The sequence below is a fragment of the Mycetomoellerius zeteki genome, unplaced genomic scaffold, assembly GCF_001594055.1.
Source record: "Mycetomoellerius zeteki isolate Tzet28-1 unplaced genomic scaffold, Tzet1.0 scaffold471, whole genome shotgun sequence".
NCBI classification, from domain to species: domain Eukaryota; kingdom Metazoa; phylum Arthropoda; class Insecta; order Hymenoptera; family Formicidae; genus Mycetomoellerius; species Mycetomoellerius zeteki.
Genome location: NW_017257470.1, coordinates 94,532 through 115,198, shown reverse-complemented (window position 1 = coordinate 115,198; position 20,667 = coordinate 94,532). Strand labels below are relative to the sequence as shown.

Below are 20,667 nucleotides of genomic sequence, written 5' to 3'. Positions count from 1 at the left end.
TATTGAAGAATTTTACAACAGTTGCAAAGCTGCTTTCTCTGCTGAACGTAGCCATTGAGCGGTCGTGTTTCTGGACGCATCCATTGAAGAAAAAGAGATAGGATGAAGATAACCTAAAGCTGGTTCTACATTAGTCGCATCGCAGCGTCGCAAGCGGTGCGGTTCAATCAACATCAAGCTAGCTCGACTCTGATTGGATCATAACGCTTGCGACACGCTGCGACATTGCGATGCGACTAATGTAGAACCAGCTTAACGCGCTCCAATACGTTTGCGTCACCGGTCGTGACGTTTCGTTTGTTCAACAAGCACCGACAGATTGATTGTCCGTCTTTATCTATCTAACGGACCGAAAATCGTGAATATAGCGAAGAATACAATCAAAAAATCGTGGACATTACCTACGGGATCGTGGACATTGGCTACGTAGTTCGATGTCCACGTTTTGTGGACATAGAGGCGCTTCAAAATAAGATTGCAGCTAAATCCCGGGCATGGCCGCTCTCAGGCTTCTCTCTGGTTTCGCGCAGTTTTACGAGAAGCGTAGGTTTGGTATTTTGTGTCGTCGACAGCATACAGTCATCGGTGGGGCGGGGGGAGGGGGGAGGGAATAGTGATCAAATATTGTGTCATTGATTGAGTCAGGAAGACGAGAAATAGTAATACTGCCGTATTTTCATACTGTAACGTAGTGGACACACAAGAATAGCGACAATCCATTAATCACACATCGAAGCAATCCAACATTTTGTATCTACGCGTGTAATTAATTACTGCCAATTAAAACAATTGATTAGCTGTAGAACTTTGAAACATCATGATTTGAAGAAATAAAACGATTGCGCGAGTTATTCATTGACAAGATTAACAATTATAATATTGTTGATTAACATAAAGTGATTTCATTCTTGAGAGTGGACTGTTACTAAAAATCTGACAGAATTTCTGAAGAGATGTATTTATAGAAATTTTCATTAACTGGAGTTAGTGATATTGCGCCGTTAAGTGAATCGATTAATACGTGAAACAGTGCTTTAACCTTTCACTGTCACGCCATTATACCATGTTGAAAATAGCTAATATTTGCTATATTGCCATCATTTGAACTACTATTCCATAAAAAAAATTCTCAAGAAGAGTTCGACATGGAAATCTTTTGAACTCATTTGCAGAAATAGGCATTACAGACACTGCTTCATTTACAGAGAGTGTAACAGCCGCTCCCAATAACCCTTGTTCTCTTCTTCTGGTTTCCCCTTGATCGGTTCTGCTGAAATAGAGGCATAGACGGCAACAGCAGCGCCGTCGAATGAGCAGCAAACACAGCACCAATTTTACCAACATCAAACGCAATACCAACAGCAGCACGCAGCCGGAAATTTCGCAACCGCTGCATCGCACGTTGTTGAGAACAGTGGAGCTCCCTGTGAGATGCGGAGGACACCACCGCAAAATAAAGGTAAATTTTTTTTCCTTTCTGTTCGAATACTTGAAAGATAAAATTATGCAATTTCCTATGCAGCACGAAGGGTGTATTCCATTTAACGTTTGCAACGCTCGCGAGCATCATTTTATCGTTATTTAATATTTGAAAACGATAAGGATGAAATGATGATCGTGAGCGTTGCGAACATTAAGTGGAACGCGGCCAAAGTCGACTGTTAGTTGACTGTCAGTCGGCAGAAGTCTAACTCCGGATCTACAATAGGGTTTTAAGCCTTAAGCCATAAGAAATGGGCGAATCACAGTCGATTATTCCCCTCGGATTTCACTGTAATTGGTCAATTTCTTACAGCTTAAGTCTTAAAACACTTATTGTAGATCCGGACAAAGTCGATTTTGAAGTCAGACTGAATGTCGACTTTGGCTGCGTTCCACTTAATGCTCGCAACGCTTGTGAGCATTGTTTATTTTTGTTTAATTAATATTTGATAAACAACAAGGATGAAAAATGATTCTAGTGTTGTGAGCGTTAAATGGAACGCAGCCTTTTAATAGACTAATGCCTAAATTCTAAGCAGAATCATAAGACTTGTAATATATTCCTGTAAGACTTGTAAGAATTTTTAAGTGTTTATACAATCTTTTTGCAGACAGTTTCTTACTAGCCATAAAATTTACAAGAAATCGTAGATATTTACGAATAATCGTGGAGCTTTCAACTGGTCTTTACATATAAATGAATTCCAAGTTTTTAATGATAAAACAAATTTAATAAAACAAATATATTTTTTTAAACTAATCAAAATCATGGTATGTTTTTCTTAAAGTACGTTCGATTACTTTTGAAATCCCGCTGGAAAATTCTCTTTAACAATTTTCTCCTCGAAAAACTACGAATTTTTAAAGAAAACTCGTTTTTCTCGCGAATTTTAATGTTTTCCTTACTTTTCTTGAATATTTCGAATATTTTCAATTTCTCGATTTTTGTATCCGTTCAGTCTTCTTTCTGAACCTTTGGGGCATATCGATTAAAAAAAATTGTTCGAATTCTGTGCATATTACACGTAAGGATATATGCGATTGAAAACGTTGGGTGGGGTAACTCACATCCATGTGCTCCAAAATCTCGAATCAAATATAACGCGCTAGTTGAGGATTAATATTGCGTTTTCGTGATTAACATTTTGTTCTTTCTTCAGTTGACAGATCCGGAACTGGGCAGTCTGGAAGCTCGCCAAGGGTGACGCTCCGACTCAACCAGGTACGTGGAGCGAGGGATGAGAAGAAAGGAGGTGGTAATTTAAATTTCCGCCAGAGCAACGTAAGCATACAGGTACATACACATATCAAAGTAGTAAAATTTGATTTTGTGATCACAATGTAATATTGATTGTGAAAAAAATCAATTTGAAGGGAAATAATTTAAAAGACGTGATGATTAACCCTCACTTCAATAACCAAACGTTACACGTAATCTCAATAATCAGGGTACCCGGGTAGCTATTGTGGAATTTCCTCGTTGTATATCCTTAGATCCGTTCTCGATCCTTTGATTTAGATTCCCGCATCTTTGAATAATGTTTAGACCTCTTATCGTGCTCGGAAGTAAATTTGAATGTGCGTAGCTCAGTCTCATAACATCTGTTATGATTTGAGAACGTCCCTGCGTTACAAGAGTTGGTGCGCTCGAGCGCAACGAGTGCAACATATTAGCGATATAGCTCATTTCTGTGTTGTGTTCGCATCATATATTTGTAGCAACAAATATAATTGAAATGGTGTTATCAACAAAACAGTTCAAGAGGTAAGAATACGTAATATGTATAAAAAATTGTTAGTTGTATCGGGAATTGTTAGTTGTGTTGCTTCCACTTTTGCAGCTGCAGTAAGGGACCCAACAGGTAGAAAAAAAGTTATTAGTGTTTGCTATACACACAGGATGGCCCAACGAAAACGAAACAGACTGTATAACTCCTACAAAAATAATTTTTCGAAAAAACCGCAAAAACATGTCGATTTCTATTGAGAGGGGGACATCTTTTGACATATAATTCTTACCCTCAACTTCAACCTCCTAAGCGGGAGTGTCAATTCCTAAAAAATTTCAAATGGGAAGGGAGGTCAAATGATACATCATTAGAAAGGTCTTTTAATTCCCTACATTCTTACGTTTGATTTTTTAAATTCGATTAATTCGTTCAGAAGATACAGAGTTCAATCTAAAACAAACAAATCTTCATATCTTCGAACTTTTTCTTTATTATCTATCGAATCAGTTCATATACCAATTTATCAGGTAATTCCAATTGCTGCTTCGTATTCTTCCTCTTGTCAACGCGTTTCTGGACAGCTTCGTATAATTGTGTAGTTGTAGAACACTATAATTATAATATAATACAATAAAATATTGGAATGCCAAATTAATTGATATCCAGTACTTTTTATAAGTTACGTAGTATATTCAAACATATTCAGATTGATCATATCATGCACTCGATATTATAAATAAAATTTGCAGTCGATAATTAAAACGTATAAACGATCAAATTAAAACGTCAGAAAGACGTCTGAAAGATGACTTTTGGAAAAGTCTTCAAGACGTCCACTTTCGATAAAAACTTTATTATTAAATATTGAATACAGGGTCAAGGTTCAATGGAGACTTCATCGAAGATGCCCATCAACGTCTCGTCGGCAAACTCTAATACCGTTTTGGGTACCGGTAATATGTCGTCATCTACTGACAGTGGTGATGTATACGAGTTCAAAAGCTCGAAAGAGCCGACCCCGGTGAGAGGTGCGAGTTCGTCTCCAAATCCTAATCTGGACAAAGACAAGGATGGTAGCGGCAAACCCTCGAATGTTCAAGGTAGCCAGAGTAGTGGAAATAACTCATCCACCACTGGTAACTCATCGACATCTGTCAGTGAAGCAACGATGGTATCTTTGACTTCTACTGACGAAGCGTCCGCTGTTTCTACGTCTTCACCATCAGCGAAACGTATCTTCGAGACCGACAATTCGGAGGAGCAAGACGAGGAAAATCGACGAAAAAAGCGCAAGGATTCCGAGACCGCAAAGGAGAACACAAAAAATAATCCGACGGGAAGACAGAGTACTGGTAGAAATTCTACCAGTAGTGAAAAGGTAAGAATTTGTGTGCACCCATTTTCGCGCTGACTCTCATTAGCCTTAATTTTACTATTATTTTTTTTATTTTAAAGATTGAGAGTCCGATTCAAATTACTCTTAACTTTTTAATTACACTGGCTGAAAGATGCGTCAAACACCGGCTCCTTTTTCTTTCTTTAAGTTTATTTTTGTAACTTTTGGTATCATTGTGTTAGAATTCATGAAGTTTTGGATTAAACACCATAGGTTTATTATTAAGAATAAGATTCGGATAAAATTCACAAAAACATGTATGAAGAATAATTGTGTTCCGCAACATTTAGTCTATTTGTTAAATTATAAGCTCAATCTGTTTCATTTCAGATCTTCACAAATTTAAGCATTTCAAAAATCAGTTTATTTTAAGGATTCTTAAAATTGAGCTTAATGATGCACACAGGTCTGTCAGTCATTCTCAAAATGAAATTTTACGAATTAGAAGAAACATTATGAACCACGTCCCAATTAACATTTGCAATGCATTATTCGGGAGACAAGAAGTCACCTTTCGAAACCAATTGAAAAGGGAAACTAAGTTAGCGAAAAAACTTAAGTGACTTTTTCAAAAGGATAAGAAAAAAAATGCAATAACATAAACCCCATTCATTATTTTGTGAATGTGGATAAGCAAAAAACTAATATTAACAACAATGAGGTTGCAACAAACAAACCAAAATTCTCATTACAATGCAATACGACTGATCCATCTAAAAATCAGATTGAAGTGAAAATTGAAGCCAAGGAATTCGTTGATAAATCTGTTGTCTCTTCCTTGTTTAGTACTAAGGAGGGATGGTTTGTCAATTTAACCGGTGTTGTAATTCCGAAAAAGGTACAATTTCTACTTTAACTAAGGGATAATTTCTTATTACCTTTTTCATATCCAGTAAAAACATTAATAGATTTTATCAAAAACATAGAAAACAATTTTAGATTTTTGAAATCTGTTAGTATCTTGAGTTTTAGAAATTTAACCACCCTGATCCTGTGAGAAATTTTTTATCCTCTATGTTGAACAACGGAATTACTAAAAGAATTTCACTTCTTACGAAATATACATCTCAATTCATAAAAAGCAATCCAAATATTATATTTACAAAAGCAGACAAGGGGAACATGATGGTAACTTTAAATAAAAACGAGTATATTGAAAAAAATTACACAAATGCTTAGTGATCAGGATACATATATCAAACTAATTAAAAATCTTCTAAATAATTTAATTAAAAATGTTTGGGAGTTGCTTACAAGATAGTTGAAGAAAAATTATATCTCGGATCAAACTTATAAAAAAATTTTGAATAGTGATTGTAATTTATCTAGAGCTTACGCTTTCCCTAAAGTTCACAAAGAGGGAATGCTATATAGGATTATTATTTCATCTGTAGATAGTCCGTTATATTTATTGGTAGCGTTTTTGCGCGATATTATATCAAAAAATGTCGACAGATCCTTCAGCAAAGTGGATAATAGTTTTCAGCTAGTTGACAAATTGATGGATATGTATATAGGAAATGAATTTTCTTTGATATCCTTGGACGTGGTTTCATTGTTTATCAATATACCAATTGATTTAGCGATAAAAAGTGTGGTTAAAAGATGGGATAATTTTAAGAAGGTGACTTGTATTCCGGAAGAAGAATTTTTAAATGTGTGTGCGTGTGTGTGCGTGCGTGTGCGTGTGTGTGCGTGCGCGTGCGTGCGTGTGCGTGTGCGTATGTGTGTGTGTAGTATCTTTAGTTTTAAACTCGACATTTTTTAGCTTTAAGAATGAATATTATAGACAGAATTTTGTCACTCCGATGGGGTCGCCTCTTTCTCCGGTGATTGCAGACTTTGTATTGCGAGGAGGCGGAGGCGTTGAAGATTATCGATGTGTCTATGCCGTTTTACATTAGATACGTTGACGACATTGTGATGGCTGTTCCTGTTAATTTAATTCAATCTATTTTGACAACTTTCAACTCTTTTCACAAAGGTTGCAGTTTACACTAGAGAATGGGGGATGGAGGGGGATAGTATTAATTTCTTGGATATGGCGATTATCAAGAATAATAATTATTTAGAATTTGACTGTATTTATATTGTTATATTGACTGTATTTATATTGTTATTTAGAATTTGATTATAAATTAACTTTTTCGGGGCGAGAGATACCTAAATTTTTTATCTTCACATCCTATCTCTCAGAAAAAAGGCATAGTGATGGGAATGACTGATAGGGCTATGATGCTTTCGGAACTAAAATTCCAGCAAAAGAATATTGAGCTTATAATCAATACTTTATTAAGGAATGATTATCCAGTGGAGTTTTTGTTTGAAACTATTTCTAAACGTTTAAAATTTTTATTTGCTAAGCGCATTCTTTGGGAAAAAGAATCTGACACTAATAATAATAACAATAACATCAATAATAATTCTGATAATTTGGAAAAAACTCTATGGTTTGTAATTCTTTACACTTCGAGTACATCAGAGAAATTTTAATCTATTTGTAAGAATGAAAAACTTAGGCTATGCTTCTTTAGCAACAACAAGCTCAACAGGTTTATCAAGGTTCAGAAGGATGTTCTTCCAAAAAATTGTAATAAGAATATATATATATAATATATAAGGTTGCATGTAAAGACTGACGCATCTTATGTCGGACAAACGTGTAGAAAATTAAGCTCTAGGATTGCAGAACGTCGCAATCATATCGGAACACTAAAAGCAAATTAGTAATCACAGATCACAGAACTGAGTTTAATCATGATTTTGACTGGGACAATATCCAAATTCTGGATCATAAGAGAAGCTTAAATAAATGCTTAATTTCTGAGAAAGCGCATATACATATACAGAAGAATGGTTTGAATTTACGTTCAGATACAGATGGACTGCATCATGCCTGTGCTACGATGTTATCAAAATTGACTAATTAGTTTACCTTATATTTTGTCTTTACATTTTACTTATATTAATGTTCGGCTTTTAGAAATTTTATTTCATGTCTTAAGTTTAAGCTTAATCTTTCATACACAATGCTTATATATTTTCTGGTATATTATTCATGACATAAGAATTATGTTTTCATCATGTTTTTACCTCTGTAAAATTGAAATGGTCGTTAGAATAATTCGAAACTCCGAACCGTTTATTGAAAATTAACTAATTGCTCGCAATATGATTAATTTATTAATTTGTGAAATTATATTTGTCAAAGCTTCATGACATGGTTGGCGTCTGTTTCGAGGTGAGTCACTCACTATCCTGGATGATTGTTCCTTTATTATATGTTTTTACAATTTTTACAATTTTACATAGAATCCGTTACAGTTGGGAACCTGGGAGTGACTCATCCTGGACAGATCGTCGAACTAATATTGTGTGTGAATATTTGTAACTTTGCTGAGGAAGATTTCAAAGAGAGTTGAAACGTTCAAGAATTCGTAATAAAGTTGACATCATTTATTATTATGAATTACTGTATATGAATTAATATTTGTGCGCACCCATTTTCGCGTTGACTCTCATTAGCCTTAATCTTAGTGTTATTTTTTTTATTTTGTAAGAGTAGTTAATATTATTTAATCACGTAACATCTTTCTGCGGTTATGCATATTACGATATTTAATTTCTTGTAGTGTATAAAATCTAGTAAGCAAGGATCTGGAATGGCATCTGGTAAAGGAAATCAAAATACGAATTCCAATGCGGACAGAAAGAGTCCCAATGCCTCTTCAATGGCCACTAGCCCGAAACCTTCGAATACTTCTAGTTCGACGAGTGCGAAAAACGGTACTCCGGCGCCACCCGAATCTGATGATGAGGAAGACCGATTGAAATGTTTGGATTCTAATTCTGCTCCTAAAGTACCACCTTTAAAGATAGTTATTCCGCAGAGTACGGCATCGGAACAGGAACAAGGCAATAGGAACGGTAAAAATGTTGCAAGTCGAAGTCATCAGTTGCCCTATGTAGTCGCTAGTTCAAATAGCGATTCGACCGAGAAAGATCCAAGCCAATCAACTAGTGGTACAACTAGTCCTACAGAAGGTAATATTAATATAAAAGGAGAAGACAAGAAAGACTTTAGTGTGACTCTGCATGGAGAAGAAAGATCAACGCATCATCAACGTGTATTGAGAAGTTCACACAGGTTAGCAAAAGACTCTACTCTATATATATATATATATAGATCTATTTTTTTTCTATTCAATTCCAGAATACATTTTATTTATTCATGATTTACGGAATAATATATGTTTTACAAAAAAGTTACTTATTACAACTTCTTTTATAGCTTATTAATTTTTATATCAGTTTAATGTGCTGCATTGTACATAAATATGAATATATTTATGTTTTTTTCCCGAATATTTAGCAATTAATAATCTGGAATATATTCCAATAATTTGAAACTTGTAAATTTTACTAACATCTGAAAAATAACTTTGCAAAGTTGTGTTTTTATATAATTTTTTTTATCGCAAAATATTGAATTTATAACATTTTTCAATCATAAAACTTTATGTTAAAAAGATTTTACATTCGGGTTCGATTCCCGGCTGAGGTAATATTTTATAGAAGATTGGGGATTCGAATGCCGGCTGAGACAATATTTGTTGTAATAAATTATTCGTAGATTAAAATTCTCATTGATATCTGATTATTATATATCTTATTCTTATAAAAGTATGATGCTTGTCAGTATAAAAAATTATAAAATTGCTTGTGAATTTAATATATCGTCAAGCCCCCTAACTATTCACTAACTGGTACACATTTTCCTATTAATTTTAACATAACAAATTACTGTTATTAAATAAAAATGATATTATAATGGTTCAATAATAATAAATAAACATAAAATAACAATAAGGACTACTAGCCAAAATATGATATGTTTAAATATTGAACAAACGTTTCGATCTTTTTGTCAGGCCATCCTCAGTGTTTACAATGTTTAAAGTGGAAAGCAAAAATTAATTTTCAGTAACAATTCCAATTTTAAATTCATAGTTACGCTAATATAAATTTGTAGTTTGAAGATAATTGTGATTCTTTCATGTATTGCCGCAAAAATTATAATTCCTCTCTCTTGTGGTTTCATTCGTTAACCTTCACATATATGTCTAGCAGTCGCAAATTCAGTGTTAATAAAATCGGTTGAAAATATGAAATCAGTCGATAAAGTATAAGAACAAACATACTTAAGGCATAGCAAGGATATAAGTCCTTAGATTTTTCTCTTGTTTTGTAATACTTGTTTAATTTAAATCAAATTTAGGGAAAACTACCTATCTGTTAGACTATTTTTAAATTTCCATCCGAGTGTCCCAAGTATCATTTTTTATCTTTGTTGTTCTCATCGAATATTAAACAAGAATTTTGTAAACAAGAAACTTGTGTTATTCATAAATAGGACACATTATATATTCTTATAATTATATTGTTATAGGACTGGAAATGGTAATAACGGTTCGACGGTTCCAAAAGAAGCTGTTTCTTCGTCTGGTAATGGAAGTTATTCCACCTCATCACCATTACCAGCTAATACTATTATAGATCGTTCGAATAATTCTTCACCGCAACAAAGGCATCACTCGCCTACGCCAGAAATAGTTGGATCCGATGTAAGTAAAACTAATTCGTCAGAATCCACAAATACGGGAACTGTCTCGAAGTGTAACATAGCCGTGGAGAAATCGGACAAAAATATAGAAGCTGCTGGGAAAAATCAAAAGGATAGCGGTATGGAAAATTTGGAAAATGTCTCGGTAACCACTTCTTCAGCGATTTCTAACGTTGGTATATCAGCACCACCTGTCGAACTTCATCCTAGAAAGAGAAAAATGAAACCTAGTAAAGAAGCACAACAGGCTGCAGCTACGGTTTCTGCTAATGAAGCGGCTGAGGCTACTAGTACGGGACCAGAAATTCATCCTCATGATCAACCAATTACTAATTGTTACCAGCTATTTCTGAACATTAGAAAACAGGCAAAGTATTTTTTAAGTTTTTAATAATGCATGGATCTTTATAAAGTCACATACATGTTCGAATTTATAATAGCCATATGTCTATACAGCGTGTCTGACCATTTTAATTGACTACCTTAAATATCTCTTGAATAGTGTATTTTAGGGAAAAACGCTTTAGATAAAAGTTTTGTAATTTCAAGGGAGACATAAGACAGTATCATTGGTTTGACCTTGAACGGCATTGTCAAGGTCAATTTGAATTTTTTAAAATTAAGGCCATTGTTTCTCTTATTTTCATTTTTGTACTAAAAATTCCTTTTTACTTAAAAGTGAAAATAAGAGGAACAACTTCCAATGACCTTGATTTTGACAAATGTTATCCAGGTCATAATCATGAACAGCACTTAAGAGGTTATAGCTATCAGTCGGACACCTTGGGTAATGTTAACGCCGGTTGTAACCTTCAAGCCTTATAATTCGAAAAGCACTTAATGAAGGAATACTTTATTATAGTGTATTGAAAAGCTCTCAAGGTAAGCTACCAGAATATGTAATGAAAAATGGGGGGTTCCGTTTAAAAAATTCAAAGTGACCTGAAGTTGCTCTGATTTTGACAACGCCAACCAAGGTCAAACCAATGGTACCATCTTATGTCCCCCTCGAAGTCACAAAACTTTTATCTCAAGCATTTTTCCCTAAGATGCAGCGTTCAAGAGATATTTGAGGTGGTCGATTAAAATAGGACACTCTGAATAGTACTGAAGACATTCATATTGATCAATACATATGTACCACAGTATAAGGATATACAGTAGGGACAAGACCCCGTTTTCCATTCAACCGTACAGATTTGCGCATCATAAGCGACCATTTTTTTGGTGGCACCAATTCCGATCAAAGCAAAGAACCCACAGTTTCTCCGTTACTGCAATTGCGCCATGACACACATATCTCTGTGTGTCTTAGTGATGAGACACTACCGTGTCTCCTGAATAGCTGATTATAGCAACTAATTTTATGAAGCAACGTGCGTGAATGTATCTGACTGCTCATCGATTTGGTGGAAGATTCTGAAAGGAAATTAAGATTTTTATCTTCTTTTTTGTTGAGTATAGGCGATGATTTTTAATACTATCGATAACAAGTCACTATTGATATCAAGTCACTAAAGAGACATGGCGGACTCTGAAAACTCGTCTGAAAAAGATCAAAGGTGCCGACGCTGCTCGTCCCTACTGTATATCCTTGTATACTGTGATATATACATAATTATACTATTATATCCACTTATATTATGCCAAAATATTATTACCAACCAAATTTGTTACTTAACAATTTCTATTCTCGATTGTTACTCAAATCGTTTAACAGAAAATTGCGTTCGCAGTTATTTCAATAGCATAAGCAATTTTTGGAGAGTATTTATACTCTTCAGGAATAGGAGAGCCTTCCCCTATGACATTGACCTTGACATATGTTGTCAAAGTCATGACTCTCAGTAACCTCCAACAAAGGTTTTAGCCGTCGCTCGTTATTCGTTACAAAGTTATTAAGAAGAAAAGTGTAAAAAAGTAATGTCTCTTTTCTACTATAAGAAAAAGATTCTCTGCTTTAAAATAGATTTCCTGTTTTAAAAACAAAAAGCGACTTTCATCCCGCGTACGACTTTCCATGCGAAGCGACTTCCACCCCATCTCCCAAGTTTTAGCCGTCGCTCGTTATCTGTTAACAAGTTATTAACAATCAAAGTTGCTAATTATTTCTCTGTTTTGTTGTATGCCTCTAGGCAGGAGGGAGGTTTAAGGTGAACCGACTAGGGGAGTACAACTTTCTACGTGAAGCAAGGTCTACCCCACCTCTCTCCTGCTTAGGGGCGCGCGACTTCCATGCGAAGCGACTTCCACCTGATCTCCTCCCTTGCTACGGAGCGCACGACTTTCCACGCTTCGCGTATTTTTTATTTCTGGAAGCGCAAAGACCATCGTCCTATTGATCATATGGAGTTTGTTTTAAAAAATTTTAATTGAAATAAATAATTTTTTATGTCTGGATGACTCATCTGACATTTTCTTATTTTTCTCGAAAACCGTGAGTGATATCAAAAAGAGTTTAAGCAACAGTTGTTTGTTTTTAAAAGATCTGTCCAATAATGCTTTACTCGACTTACGTTCCCATTAAAAGTTTCAGATTTGACCTAGGTTTACCATACTTAGGATAATTTTCGAAAAATTAAACTGCCATCATTAAGTAGTTCATAGGCTTTGATAATGAAATTTTTTCTCCAACTTCCGATTGCTATCTATTTCCGAAAAAAAAATGTGATACGAGAGGTCTGTTCTATCCTGTGTATTCTTATTGTTAGTATCAAAATATTCTAAATACAATGTGCTTTTAAAATATATTAGAAATTTATTGCTCCTTTTAAATTGTTAAAAATATATAACATATTTTTGCGAATTCTTACCGCTGAGATAAAGGTTTCTCTAATTTAATACAAGAAATTTATTGCTCCTATATTTTTAAGTAAATGTTGTAAAGTTAATCAGAGCTCACGGTAAAATAACTGATACGACTTATTAAATATAAAAGGTATAAAATAAATTTTAGAATCGTATTTATTATATATATTTAAAAATATTTAAAATTTGCAAGGGTTGATAGCTATTATTGTAATATTGAATAACTATTATAATATTAAGGTACTTTATCATGCTGGTACTCTCGACGCTCATTTTTAGTATCAAAATCGGTCACATGACAAATAAAAATTGATAAATATCAAACGTCAATTTTGATTGCGTGACTTATTTTAACGCTAAAAATGAGCATCAAGTGTCAGCATGAAAAAGTACCTTAATACTATAATAGTTTTTCAATACTATGATAGTGATAGCTATACGTGAAAACTGAAATGTATATTGAAGTAAACGAAATCATAAAAAACTTTTTTGCATAGAATAAGACCGCAAATACTTATCGCATAATATTAAAGTTTGAGTCAATAAAAAATTTTGATTTTATACATTTTCTCGAGAACTGAGAATTTAGTAGATATGATAATGACGCACTTTCGAGGACCGACAAGGAATTTATCTTTCGCACTCGTCTGTTTAGAAATGTTTATACTGATGATTTTAATATCGAGAAGATTTTGGTAGCATATAATACGAAATATACAGGGTGTTCAAAAAGTCCCGGACCCCTTAAATATCTTGAAAAGTAAGCATTTCTGAGAAAAATGTTTCATATAAAAGTTGTGTAGTTCAAAATCTATTTACTGATCTTATCAGTTTGACCTTGGGCGTCACCAAGGTCAGATCAAGATCAAATCGATTTTTTTTAATGAAACACCCTATTTTTTATTTCAGAATCTAATAGTTGATGTCAGGAGCTTTTCAAAACACTATAATAAAGCGTCTTTTTAATCAATACTTTTCAAGTTATGAGATTTGAAAGTTACAGAACCGCCGACATTAGCTTTACCCTAAGGTATATCACGTAGAGGTCGCCCAATTGGATTTATGAGTCGTGTGTATCTGCGCGCGCGTGTCTGTGTGTCTATCTCCTCTCCCTCCTTTTTTCTTCCCCTTACCTTCTTTCCATTTCCCTCTTCCTCCTTTCCGCTTACCCTCCAGGCTGGAAATTACATATGCTAGAGATCTCTCCTATCAAGTTCATTCTTTTTGTGACCTATGATTGAGGAGGTGCTCGTATACCTTGTCGTGATACTCCGTTCTAAGATTACTATCTCCACATAGTTATCTTTGTTTATAAAGTATTTATTTAAAATACTTTATAATGCTTACTGAACAGGAGCGTATATCTCTTTTAATGATGCGAGGATGGGTTGATCGTAAGAGGTCTTACGCATAAGTGACAGAACTTTTTAATCGAACTTTTAGGAATGAGGAAAATGGTCTATCTAAATCGACTGTTATTGAATTCATACTATACAACGTTTTGAAGAAACAGGTTTTGTAAAAGACCAGGTAGACTAGCAGCAGCAGCAAATCTTGATAAAAGATTAAATGTGTTCAACAATCTTTTATCGAAGATCCACGTAATTCAATTCGCAAAGTTGCACAACAACACGACATCGCTCCTATATCAGTTCATAATATCCTAAAAAAGGAGAAATTTCATTCATACATATAAGATCCATCTGGCACAGGAATTATGTGAAGATGAATTTGATCGTCGCATAGAATTTTGCGAAAGTATAAGAAAAAAGTTAAATATCCCAACCTAATATTACCAACCAAAACCTGTCGGAGGTCACTCAGGGTCATGACCTTGACAACACATGTCAAGGTCATTGGGGGTGGCGCCCCTTTTCTGAACATTTACCAACAAAATAAAAAATATAATACAACACATGAATTTTTAATATTCTTCACAGATTGAGAGAAGACGAAAGGGCTTGTTCCCAGTTCAACCGAAACCTCCTCAAGGTTTTAAGGATTACTTGATGAATCGCTGTACTTATGTATTAGCCGGTAATGCAAAAGAACCGAATGTTAATCCACCTGTTGGTTTACACGGAGCTATGAAAGATCTGTATGTTGAACAAGAAAAAGAACGATATCGTCTTAGGATGCAACATGTGGTTGAAAAAGAGAAATTAGTTTTGTCAGTGGAGCAGGAAATTCTTAGAGTTCACGGTAGAGCGGCCAGAGCACTTGCTAATCAATCTCTTCCCTTTTCCGTTTGTACAATTCTTAAAGACGAAGAAGTCTATAACGTCATTACTCCTGAACAAGAAGAAAAAGATAGGAATGCAAGGAGTAGATATAATGGTAGACTGTTCTTAAGTTGGCTTCAAGATGTGGATGATAAATGGGAAAAAATAAAGGTAATGATATAATTAGATAATAGCAGGTAAAATGAATTAACACAAAATATTATCTCTGTTAAGCATGTTTTTGTACTGCAGATTTATTAGTCAATTTTAAGTCAATTTTTCTAATAAAATTATCAAGACATCCGCAATAATTAAAAATGAAAAGCTTTTTGAAAATTAACGCGTTCAAATAAAATAAATGATAAAATTATATTTTTCAATTATATAACCTCGAGTTTTTACCATGTATTTATACATTTTACATTTAATTAGTTATAAACATACGATATTGAGAATGACCTTACATTGTCATATGAAAAAAGTGGTTTCAGTCGGATTGGCTGAAATTGTGATATTTTTTAGATTAAAAGATGCTCATTAAAAATTTTCTTAGGCAAAACTATCAAAAATTAGCTCTAGCGCTATTTGAAAATTACTATTTTGGGTCTAATCGGACTGAAAAGTATCTTTATTTATCTGCTAAACTTTCCATTTTTTGGTAACTGTTATCTTCATACTTTTATGCACAGAATAATAAATCAACTAATGTAAAGAAAACAGTTTTGTTTTTAAAAAATATGTAATTTGCAAGTATTAATATTGCAAATTATACAATTTTTTTTAAAGCAACTATGTACTTTCTCTTTATATCAATTGATTTATCTCATTATTCTAGACATAAAAGTGTTAAGATACAGTTACCAAAAATGAATAGTTTAGTAGAAAAAGATACTTTTCAAAAGGATAAAAAGAATAACGACTAACGGGCAATTGAGAGTAATAATCAACGCAATTGTTCGTGTGTAATAACAAATGTATTGTTCTAGACGTTACATACAAATGGGAAGAATCGGACGTTTTGGCTCCGTTCGAGTCATCAGTATGTCCTATGGTAGATTAAAAAATTAATCGTACCGTAAAATAGCTTATATAAGCTGTTATAAAACAGCTTACTGGATGTTTCTCAAATATGAAATTGAAGAGACTCTTCAGCTGCTTTTTTAGACTTATTTTATACGGTACGATTAATTTTTGAATTTACCATAAGACGTCGCTGATGATGACTTGAATAGAGTCGATACATCCGATTCTTCTCATGTATATGTAACGTCTAGAACAATACATTTGTTAATTATTATGCATGAACAATTGCGTTGATTGTTGCTCTCAATTGCCCGTTAGTCATTACACTTCTATTCCCTTTTTTATTTCGGGATACTTTTCAGTTCGATTGGATTCAAAATAGATAGCAACTTTTAAATAGCGCTAGAATAAAATCTGTCGTTTTTTGAGTTTTGCCTAAGGAAACTTTCGATCAGTATCTTATAATCTACAAAATATCACAGCCAATTCGACTGAAATAATTTTCATAATTAGTACAGGATATTATTTCATAATTAGTCTTTCGATTTCATAATTAATTCCTTTAATGATATTTGATTTTTGTATATATTTTTGGTAAGAGAAAATTAATTCAGAATTTATCAAAAGAATCTATAGGTTGGAAAAATATGCTTGAAGAGATATCATACTTTTAACTTGCTAAGCTTGTTTTTATCTTGTATATGACAAAAGAAGGGAATTGTATTGAATATATGTGTAACGAAGCTTATTTTTAATAGAACAAAACCATTCAATAAATGAAATTTTCTATTTTTTATTTAATCCTTCTCGGTATTTATATTCTGTGTATACAATAACATATATACATACGTTACATAACATAATTAGTAATGTATTTACAAATAATTAAAAAACAGCAAACAGTATATTTAATTTTTATTATGAAATTAAATTAAAAGCTATTTTAAAATCGATTAATTTTGTTTGTGTCATTTTCTGTCAGTGAAATAATATAATATATTTACTTTATATCCATGTACTTTTAACTTTTTATTATAAAATGATTTACTTATTTATTTACAATATTTTATTTTATTTTTATTACATCTAATGGTTAATTTTAGGAAGGTATGCTGTTGAGACATCATAATGAGGCAGAGTCTTTGCATGCCGTTCAACGAATGCATTGGGAATGGAAATTAAAAGAAGTAGGACTTTGTGAATCCAAAACGACACCTCAGATAGAAGATGTTCATGTTCCTATGGTGCATGTTTCAGATGATTTTGATTTGTTACCAGCTTAGTGTATAATATTCATATATTTCGTTTTTTGTATACAGTCTTTTTTGTGTCTTCAAAATAACGCAGACAATGGCTTTAATCTGTGATCTCTATCAATATATGCACTATCATTATGTCATTGCAAATTCATATTGTAAGTGAATATCAACTACGTAACAAACTGCATAGGAATTTTACGAATATAAATTGTATTGCAATGTCATGATTTGAAAAAAATCTCCAAAATAAAAATATTAATTATTAGATTATGAAAATATCGTTACACACACATCAAGATTTCGACTATAAATAGAAAAAAGGTACTCTGAAGCTGAAATTTGGAATAGGATTAAAATTTTTATTGGATAGCAATGGTCCTATATTTTTAGTTATTTGATACAGTACAAGTGAGATTACATTATGGAAAAATGTTAGGAGAGAAAATACTTTTTTCATTTTATACAGTTAAAATAATCAAATGAAATCGATTCACTTGTATGAATAAAATACAGAAATATATCCATGTGTGCCTTGAATTTTCATTAAATTAAGTTTGAAATATTGACAAATAGCAGAATAGCTATATCCTTGACAAAATAATTTTGCTATATACTTTTAAGAGTAGGAATAACAGTAAATAAAATTATGATTATAAAATAAAAGATAATTAGGCTTATGTTGACAGTATGTCGTAGCATAATTCAACTAAAACATAATCTAACTAGCGGCTTGTCAGAGTTGATATAATTGTACCAGTATCTTTTGATACATTAAAAATAATGTTAGAATAAATTAGACAGGATTTTAATACTAAAAAGTGGTTTCATTGATTAATTTATTTCAGTATTTAAAAATTACTTAAAAACTTACTAATAAATATAGATAAGGAACTAACAAAGGGAACATTGAACTGTTCTTCATCGATTTCCATGAAACTTGGCGAGTACAATGAGTGTTCCTTCTTAATATAATATTAGCAAACTTGACTTGGTCTAGCAGCGCCAAGTTTTTTTATATTAAAATTTTTTTATTATGCTCTTATTTTCATATATTTTTGTTTAAAAGTAGTTGTATAACATTAGTGTTTCAATGAAATGTATTTTCTGTTTATAATCGGCGCAATTTAAAGATTTCACATATTTTTTGAAAAAAATATATATTTTTATAGTTTGGAAAATAGGTTTGGAATAGGAAGTCATTTTTTTCTTCAAGGAGCGCACATACAAGCCTATATAATAATTTATGTAATGATTTTTTCTGAGAGGAGCACGCACACTTGCGCCTTTTTTTACCTTTTTTTAAAAAGATAAATTTATTATGATATCACGTATTTTGTATATATAACGAGAGATATCGCGATGAGATATCATGATGAGGTATCGCGCAATGACCGCACTATCCGTATAGACAATCTCGATGATATACCAGAAGACCGACGAAGAATTGAATATTCTCAGTGAGTGTCCTCGCCTGATTCCTTGACTTATGGATCTTCTCGGTATCGTCTTTCGTCCTTGCGACATAGTCCAGTCAATAGATGATACTACATAAAAGATAACTATCAGAAGAATGTAAATCAATCTATTTTTGTGATATAATTGCTCAGTTTCAAAGTAAACAGCCACTACTAAATGTATGCGTCTAATAAACAATAAATTAAATTTAAGATAAAATTAAAAAATAAATTTAACGTCTTTAAAATGTCTTATGCGTCGATTTATGACATCCTAAAGACATTATCCTGAAGACGTCTTACAGACTTGTCCCTTATGGCGTTTTATAGAATTATCTTTATGACATCTTATAGACATTATCCTTAAGACTTGCTTCAGACATTTGTCTAAAAAATAAAAATAAAAATTACTCACGCATTGACAAGAGGATAATTATGACAGAAAATAGATCGTTATTGAAAATATATATTAAGTATGTTTTAGTAAAAACCGTTTTAATTAAAATCGGTGTTGGTGCCTGTTTACACGATCAGGCGTATTTTACCTCCGCCAAAAATAAAGTAGCTTTATATAATTTAATATGGAACCTAAGACGAAATATCCTTTGTCATTTCTTAACCTTAACATCTAAAGTTGGTAACATCGAATTTTGATACGTTAAACCGATTGAAGACCGTTTACACGACTTTTGTAAAACGGTTTAGTAATGCCAAACCTGTTTCAGAAGAGGTTTGGATTTACTAAAACGGTTTTAATAACATCTGTATTAACAGACATTTACAGGACATCTAACACCGGTTTTAACTAAAACGGTTTTTATTAAAACGGTTTTACCAGTGCGTGTAAACGTAGTCATTATTGCATTCTCTTTAATACTTCTTTCTCTCTTGTCTAGATCGTTGTATTCGATCCATTTCCCTTTTCTTGAACATATGGCTGTATACCATTGTAACACTTCTTGTTATGGGTTTTTTTATAGGAAATTAGTTCAATTAGTTTGTATGTATCCTTGTTATACGGATTAATACATTTTTCTAATATCAATCAACTTTACTTGATTGATGAAATATTTGTTTCTGAAAATTGATTGCAAAATTCAGAAAATATTAAATAATCAAATAAATGTTTATGGTATTTAAAATTTATTTTAAAATTTAAAATTCATTTTAAAAATTTGAAAATGTTTTATAAAATTAAAGTACGATAAACATTAGTATAGTCAAAAGCGCTAAGAATAAATCAAACAATAAGAGAAAACTGCCTAATGCGGTCTAAAGCGGATCTTGGTGCTCGATAATATTTATACGTGAATTTTACAAAATCTGCTAAATCTGCCGCTCCTAGTTGGGGGTAATACCTGCGTGAAATAGGGGCCCGTAATTTTCTTCTCCCGGGCCCTGATTCTAAGACCATTAGCAAAAACTTGTGGTTAAACCTAGACCATATGTTTCCCGAGTTGAGAAATACTTTTCAGCCGTCTATACGCCGTATCTACGTCCTCTACACCTCTTGCATAACTTCTAACGATGAACTCTGAGTGCCTCACATTACAGACACAATAATTCCCGAGGAGTTACACCACACACAAATTCTCAGACAAGCAGCCATCAGACACAATAACTACCCGTACATCACATCTGTACCGTTGTACCTGTGAATATCTAAAAAA

At 32.8% G+C, this 20,667-nt stretch overlaps 1 protein-coding gene across 5 annotated transcripts; it reads left to right on the top strand.

Moving 5' to 3' along the window:
* Positions 1-526: 526 nt before the first annotated feature.
* Positions 527-17,975, top strand: LOC108727209 (serine-rich adhesin for platelets). Of its 5 annotated transcripts, none has more exons than XM_018455233.1 (8): positions 527-659; positions 1,280-1,459; positions 2,643-2,776; positions 4,087-4,590; positions 8,241-8,755; positions 10,058-10,598; positions 14,980-15,432; positions 17,388-17,975. In XM_018455233.1, exons 2-8 carry the CDS (start codon positions 1,432-1,434, stop codon positions 17,565-17,567), a joined length of 2,355 nt encoding a protein of 784 aa, XP_018310735.1. In that variant the 5' UTR covers positions 527-659; positions 1,280-1,431; the 3' UTR covers positions 17,568-17,975. The 5 variants fall into 5 exon arrangements, with proteins under 5 accessions (XP_018310735.1, XP_018310732.1, XP_018310734.1 ...); XM_018455230.1 differs by having other exon boundaries at positions 1,206-1,459; XM_018455232.1 differs by having other exon boundaries at positions 527-762.
* Positions 17,976-20,667: the final 2,692 nt, after the last annotated feature.

What these genes read in the sequence shown, in the direction of transcription:
- LOC108727209 (XM_018455233.1), top strand. Translation starts at nt 1,432, where the DNA reads ATGCGGAGGACACCACCGCAAAATAAAG. An exon ending in GTATTGAGAAGTTCACACAG is followed by an intron (nt 8,756 to 10,057) that starts GTTAGCAAAAGA and finishes ATATTGTTATAG; the next exon opens with GACTGGAAATGGTAATAACG. An exon ending in ATAAATGGGAAAAAATAAAG is followed by an intron (nt 15,433 to 17,387) that starts GTAATGATATAA and finishes GGTTAATTTTAG; the next exon opens with GAAGGTATGCTGTTGAGACA.